Below are 7,114 nucleotides of genomic sequence, written 5' to 3' on the forward strand. Positions count from 1 at the left end.
ACAGAATTAGGTTTTAATGAGCAAATGTTAACTGATCAAAAGATTTAGGTTTTCTCCATTTGAAGTTGTGTAAAAGATAATCAACTCTTTATGACATATCTCTTTTATGCAAAACAAATAATTAACCAGCTTGACAACAGTAACGTGTTCGATGCAAAATTTTCCGTTATTATATGTTAATATTTTTAAAAATATGCAATTCTTAAGGCCAGTCTTTTTACCACATGAACATAAATTTATATTTTAAGGTGTTTAAGAATATGGAACAACATTTTTAAAGGGCGTATAAGCATTGTCAGAACTATTTTGCCAATTCCGAGACAACAAGGACAAGCTGTTTAAATCGAAAATCCTTGGAAGCCGAGCATAAATCAACGTAAATATGAACTTCCAAATCATGCAAGAAGAATAAAATTCAAAGTAGCTTTTCGGATAAAAAGTTGGTCCGCAATCTGGAATGAAAAGTTATATGTGGGAAGGGTTGCTGAATCAAAAGATAATTTTGATAGAGCTGAATTCACTCAGCTTTGCTTATCCAACAAACTCTGGAGTTTCATTTTACAAGCTTCAATAAACCAAGTTTTCAAACATTGCTTTTGATTGTTTCTGAAATGGCCTCAAGAGTTATTCAAAAACATTCAAAAGGCAAAACATTAAAATAAAGTTAGACTTTTTCCGCCGCACCTTCACTTCACATCCCTGGACAATAACACCAAAACACAAACCACATCGGAAGTACTTCGTTTAAGGATAGCTTTTTTTATTGAACCTTCTCAGCTCTCTCTCTCGCACGGCGCACTTAAACCAAAATTCCATTTCACCCTGCTGCTTATTCCGCGGGGCACTCGATCGCTCCGCTGTTGATGTCGTCGATGACGTCGTGCGGGGCACGGCCATCGATGGTGCATCCAACGCTGTGGGCAGTTCCGAGCACTTCCTTGCACGTTCCGGACAGCTCGCGGGCCATCGAGCGCGGTCGCATCACCCGAGCGATGCTAATCACTTCGTCGAAGGTGATGTTGCCGTTGTGCTTGATGTTCTTGACCTTCTTGCGGTCCCGCGGCGGTTCCTTCAGGGCTTTCACGATGAGCGAAGCGGCCGACGGCACAACCGAGATCGCGGCCTGTCGGTTCTGGATGGTCAGGCACACGGTAATCTTCAGACCCTTCCAGTCTCCGGTGGCCTTGGCAATGTCGTCACCGATCTTCTTCGGGGACTAAAATAGAGAAGCAAAACCTCCAATCAGTTCCGGATGTTCTAACCGGCAAGTCAAGAAGTAAACAAATACTCACCAGACCGAGGGGACCGATCTTGGGGGCCAGGGAGGAGGTGGCACCGACTTCTCCGCCGACACATCTCAGGTAGACTGGAATTAAACGGAGAAAACGACATAATTTAGTACAACTTGTCACAGACCCAAGCAACCACCAAATCCACCACCGTGGACGAGCACATCACAAAACATCACAAATCGCAAGTCACAAGTTCAAAGCTCAAATTAACACAGAATCCATCGAAATTCACCGGAATTTTCAACTGCATACACAACGTACCGTGCTTAATTTCAGTGGGGTCGAACTTTGGCGGCATCTTGGAGGATTTTGGACGAGTTTTTCAAGAAAAACTGCTAGCAAGTTTACAAATGTGTGTTCACACAAATGGCAAAGTTGCCGGAAAGAGAGATTTCTATCTCTTTCTTGTTGACAGTTGAGCGGATCTAGATAGAAAAAGAGACAGCAATAGTTTTGCAGCGCCACGAGACGGCCGATCCGCAAAACAGCCAGAAGGACAGAACAGGGTGGACGCGTCATGCGTTGCGATTGTGAAGCTAATGGTACGTTCGTTTGAACAGCCAGTGCGGCACTGAGTGCCACACTCGTCGGTGCCAGTTTTGGTTCAAACGAACATTCTTTTTCAGTGTGCATGGAACTCGCATGAAACTGAAAAAATATCGAATGCGGCACTAGAGTTTCTGTTCCAAGATGGCGGCGAAACTCGTGCGGAACTAGCGCGAGTTTCTTCAAACAAACACTTTGACAGCTCTGAGTGCGGCACTCAGTGTGGAACTACACTGAACAAAAATCGACGCCAACATTTCAAAAAGCATCATGTACAAACCATGCGTTTTGAGCAAAACGCATTTGAATGTTGAGCATCCATTTTCAATTCCCATTTTAATATAAAAGCAAAATAAGATGTTCTAATGATAACAAACGATGAAAAACGTTGCTTTTATTGATACTTGATCACCCAAATTCAATTAAACATTATTTCCGTAATTTTATTTGAGAAAAACAAACATAACTTCTTTTGAAATCACCAACGTCTATATCACCCTGCTGTCATTGAGGGGGACGCTTTGTTATGATTCGTTTTTCTTCGCCGAATGTACATGGCGCTTTGTTCATGTTGCTTTTTTTTCGGCCCGAGGTTTATGTAGTCTTTTGTTTGACAGGTTGACAGGGCTATATAAACAGGGACTGCTGATGGCAGAGATTTTGTTTTTGTTTCTTTATTTAAAATCATGATTAAACAGACTTTACTGAAGTAACTTTTGCTCATTTTTGGTGGAGAGAGAGCTTATTAGGAGTACTTTCAGAATATGCAATAACTCAGAAAGTGTCAAAATGTACATGATGCCTTTTGAAATGTTACCGTCGAAATGACCCTTTTAAATCAAGTGTTCTACCCTTGATCTGACCCTGCTATACAGTGCACTTAAAAACCAATCGCAAAACACTTGAATTTTGGGCAACAAAATTAGCTGTCAATTCAATAGCAAAACACTTGAATTTGACGTATTGTGTCACATGAAATACTATATTATATTTATTGGTTTTAAATGGCTTTTCTATCTTTAATCAATGCATGTTTGCATGTAATAGAAATGGATTTCGATTTGTTTTTATGTAAGGAAGATGTTGCGAAATGAAATGTTTTTTTTTTATTTTCTATCAACATGGCGTGTACAAATTTTGTTATTTTTTTCTTCCTGGTCGGGATCGGTTTGTTCGCCACCACTACTTCCTGGGAGGTTTCTCAGCGTCGGCGAGTGAAGCACCGGTGCCGGCGGAGATGGAGGCCCCATGGGGAATCTTCTTGTTGATGCAGAACCGCGGTGGTTCGAATCAAACTGTGCCTTGACCAGTCGAATGACGCATATCATGGCCCCTGAGTTGAATGCATCCAAATCTTGTTTATCACTGGCACCGCCTACCTGGTACGGCATCTGCAGCTCTCTCGCATCCTTCCTGTGAATCATACAAAATACATCCAAAAATCAAAACAAAACCCAAAAAAAATTCTCTCCCCACTCACCAAATGGGTCCGGAAAGGAACCTTATCATCAAAGTTGGCTACTGCCCGGGAGACCAAGCCCTTCCGCTGGCCATACGGAGCCCGAGCCCGAGGACACAGCCTTATGGTGATGCTCATCTTCGCGGTCACAAACCGGGCAGGCAATTTTCTGGACTGGAACATGACGGCAGCGAACTCAAGCGGTCTGCGAAAAACGAACACACCGGACCTCCAAAACTTTCAAATGAGGAAACGAAGCAAATTCCGACGAAGCTGTCACGAAACTGGATTTCAAATCAAAACAAGATCAATTTCAAGTGTTTTGCTCATTACTTTGAATAGTTCAGCACAGTGGGGAAAATTCATGAGCAAAACACTTGAAAAGTTTGAGCCACCCAAATGAAAATAAGGTGTCAAAAAATACCAAAAAGTCAATCGCTAAAACACTTGAATTTAATAATGGATTGGATTGAAATTTAAACACAAACAAATTAGATCTAAGATGCGGATTAATTGAATCATTCAAGTGTTTGGGCACTTGGAAAAAAAGGGTGGCGTATTTTCAGTGTAGCCCTCAAACGAACGTACCATAAGAACAAGATTGGACCTTTTCAAAAAAAAAAAAAAAAAAACTCCTGAGTTGTACCTTTGATTTCATCAAGTATTCAACACGCAGGAAAAGAAGAGAGGCTTGCAGCCTTGCTTGCAGCTGGAATCAAAGTCCACCGGTTATGTAAGTGTAAAATGTAACAAACATTCAAAATAAAATATCCTAACAACAACATTTTTTTCTAAATTTCAGGAATAAGGCATTTTAGTCAGAAATTTACTAACACATTCAAAGTATGTTTACATTACAGCTGGACGTTTGTTTGCATCAGGTTTCCTATCTCTTTCTAGTAAAAGTTTTTTGTCCGGCGACTTCTAGCTGGATTTTTTGACTGATAGCTCTATATGTCAGACAACATACTTCGCAGGGCTGTGACAGCTCGAGCTCGATGATTGTTTGCATCAGGACACCGTCACGAGAAGTTCTTAATTTTTGGGTTAAATTATATTTTTTTCACTGGGCCTAGAAAGCCTTATTGCAAGCAACGACGTTTCACGAACCACTGCGACCGTGAAATCCGGCAGCAGGAAAAAAAATCTGCAGGAATCTAACAGAAATGGCGTTTTTATTTTCTGAATTCAACCGGGACATTCGGGTTCAGCCTAGTAGAACAGTAGAATTCCGGAAACCTTTGAGGAAGATAGTTCAAAATGAAAACATAAGCGATTCGAATGTTTTTACCAATTTTATGTTTTCAAACTAAATAAACAACTTTGAATCTGATAAATGCATTTAGTGTAATGTTTTGAAATAAACTTCTTCCGAAAGAGATCATAAGGCTTTCTAGGCCCAGTGAAAAAAATATAATTTTACTAAAAAATGACGAACTCCTCTTCACAGTGTCCTGATGCAAACAATGATCGAGCTGTAGCTGTCACAGCCCTACGAAGTATGTTGGCTGACATGTCGGGCAGTCAGTCAAAAAAAACAGCTAGAAGTCGCCTGACAAAAAAATTTTGCTAGAAAGAGATAGGAAACCTGATGCAAACAAACGTCCAGCTGTCATGTAAACATACTTTGAATGTGTTGGTAAATTTCTGACTAGAAAGCCTTATGGGACCATCCACAAACCACGTGGACACTTTTTTGGAATTCTCAACACCCCCCCCCCCCCTCGTGGACAATTGTCCATACAAAAAAAAACGTTTTTGTATGGAGCGTGGACAATCGCCATACCCCCCCCCCCCCCTAAAGTGTCCACGTGGTTTATGGATGGTCCCTATAGGGCTTTTGTTAATTTGATTTGGTTAACCGCGGTGGATTTTCTTGAAATAATTCGAACTGTCAAAAATCCACCAAAGCATCTACCGGTGGATACTTTTCTACCACAGATTTTTGTGCGATCAATGTGGTAGATGCTTTGGTGGATTTTTGACAGTTCGAATTATTTCAAGAAAATCCACCGCGGTTAACCAAATCAAATTAACAAAAGCCCTCATGTGATAAGTACATAACAAAAGCCCTCATGTGATAAGTACATAACTGGCATAACCTAACCTCAAGGCAGGTGTAACGGCAAGGACGCAGGAACCACAAGAAAGCTTCAACGACTACTTCACCAGGGATGCCACCTGATTTTTTAAAATGTCTGTGAAAAAGTCTGTGTCTTTGTCTAAAATTTAAATAAATCAATTTACAGTCAAAGAAATCTATCAAAAATTGTGTTTTTAAGCATTTGAAGACTAACGAAATAAGTTTCGATTGATACTTTAACAAAATAACAATTTAATGAAGTTTTTAAAAAGTCTGTGTACCTCAAAAAATGTCTGACACGAGCTCAAATGTCTGTGAAACACAGACAAATCTGTGTATCTGGCATCCCTGTACTTCACTAGCATCTGGCATCGCATCTCCAACACCGCAGATTCGTTCAAAAAATATCAAAATTCGGTCAGCTGAGTCGGTAAAGGTAGTAAACAAACCCAAAATAGCGTGGTGAGAAAGAGCAAGGCGGAGAAAGAGAGCAAAATTTTTGCCTCTCCGATGTTTTTTTAGATTTTGCAGGGGTGGAACAACAACAGTAGGGGCCCAGCTGTAAAACAGAAATATAAAGTCCAAAACCAGCAGCAAATCTGCTGTAAAAGCGCATTTGGTGCAGATGTCAAAACTTTTAAGCATTTGCTTGCCGCTGTAAAAGCGCTTTTAATGCTAAACAGTGACTTTATTTAATGCTGATTGGTTACTTGTGATGAGCAGAGTGGCAGGTTGGTCGGATTTATTCCGGAGAAAAACGCGTAGTTTATCAAAATAAACTGGAGAACTTTATTGAACGCGTGCTTTTTGCAACGGATGACGTAACACACTTGAAAAACGTTCGGCCGACTCGATGACGACTACAGGGTTGTTCATCTCAACAACTTGGGTAACTCTATGAGTGAAGCAGAGGAGAGAGAGGGAAAGGGACAACAACATTATTGCCTCTCCAATTTTTTGACATTTTGCAGGGGTGCAGCAACAACAGTAGGGGTTCAGCTGTAAAACAGAAATATAAAGTCCAAAACTAGCTGTAAATCTGCTGAAAAAGCGCGTTTGGTGCAGATGTCAAAACAATTTAGCTTTTCGCCGCAGCTGTAAATGCGCTGTTAGTGCTGAACAGTGACTTTATTTAGTGCTGGATGGTTACTTGGGCGTTTTCATCGAAATATATGAGATCTGGTCTCTGAAAAGTTCATAAATAACACTTAAGTGCTTATAACTGCTGATAGGGTCGTCAGATCTTCAATCTTTTGAACTCGTTGGAAAGGTCTTTTGATCACCTATCCATCGACAGGTCGCATGATAGATCCGGACAACGTTTTCATCGAAATATATGAGATCCGGCCTCTAAAAAGTGCATAAATAACACTTAAGGTGAAGCCGTTGATCATTCTAGAAGAAAATTGATCATTACTATAAAATATTCTGTATTAAATTCAATTTAACGATTTTCTGCACCAAAATGAATCAGCATGTGCCGGTTGTTGCCTTCTTGAAGCCACTGAAGGAATTTTTGATCCAAAGCAATTGTGTTGGCCTAGTTGGCAATCATTGATTAATGACGATTTCCATAACTTTACAAGGAATGTAATAATCGTTACCAAAAGGAATCAGCATGTGTAGGGCACTATTCTAGACAACTTGTTGAAGGAATTTTGTCAAAATATTGAAAGCGACGCAAATTTTATATCTTTGAACGAAACATCATGACAATGATGGAAGTCTTCACGT

General features: G+C 40.3%; 1 protein-coding gene and 1 long non-coding RNA gene across 2 annotated transcripts; both read right to left on the minus strand.

Moving 5' to 3' along the window:
- Positions 1-736: 736 nt before the first annotated feature.
- LOC120425452 (60S ribosomal protein L12) lies at positions 737-1,713 on the minus strand. Its single transcript, XM_039589984.2, has 3 exons — positions 1,554-1,713; positions 1,293-1,366; positions 737-1,216 (listed from the first exon to the last, which is right to left on the minus strand). The coding sequence occupies exons 1-3, from the start codon at positions 1,588-1,590 to the stop codon at positions 830-832; spliced, it is 498 nt and encodes a 165-aa protein (XP_039445918.1). The 5' UTR covers positions 1,591-1,713; the 3' UTR covers positions 737-829.
- A 1,021-nt stretch (positions 1,714-2,734) lies between these two features.
- LOC120425453 (uncharacterized) lies at positions 2,735-3,861 on the minus strand. The gene is made up of 3 exons (XR_008212279.1): positions 3,722-3,861; positions 3,319-3,581; positions 2,735-3,251 (listed from the first exon to the last, which is right to left on the minus strand). It is a non-coding gene; the product is annotated as an uncharacterized LOC120425453 (long non-coding RNA).
- Positions 3,862-7,114: the final 3,253 nt, after the last annotated feature.

Source organism: Culex pipiens, chromosome 2 (genome assembly GCF_016801865.2).
Source record: "Culex pipiens pallens isolate TS chromosome 2, TS_CPP_V2, whole genome shotgun sequence".
Taxonomy (NCBI): domain Eukaryota; kingdom Metazoa; phylum Arthropoda; class Insecta; order Diptera; family Culicidae; genus Culex; species Culex pipiens.

Bases quoted from the DNA above. Each gene is read 5' to 3' on its own strand.
- LOC120425452 (XM_039589984.2), bottom strand. From the start codon at position 1,590: ATGCCGCCAAAGTTCGACCCCACTGAAATTAAGCACG. The intron at 1,367-1,553 runs GTACGTTGTGTA...GTTTAATTCCAG, and splicing joins CCCCACTGAAATTAAGCACG to TCTACCTGAGATGTGTCGGC. The intron at 1,217-1,292 runs GTGAGTATTTGT...TCTCTATTTTAG, and splicing joins AGATCGGTCCCCTCGGTCTG to TCCCCGAAGAAGATCGGTGA.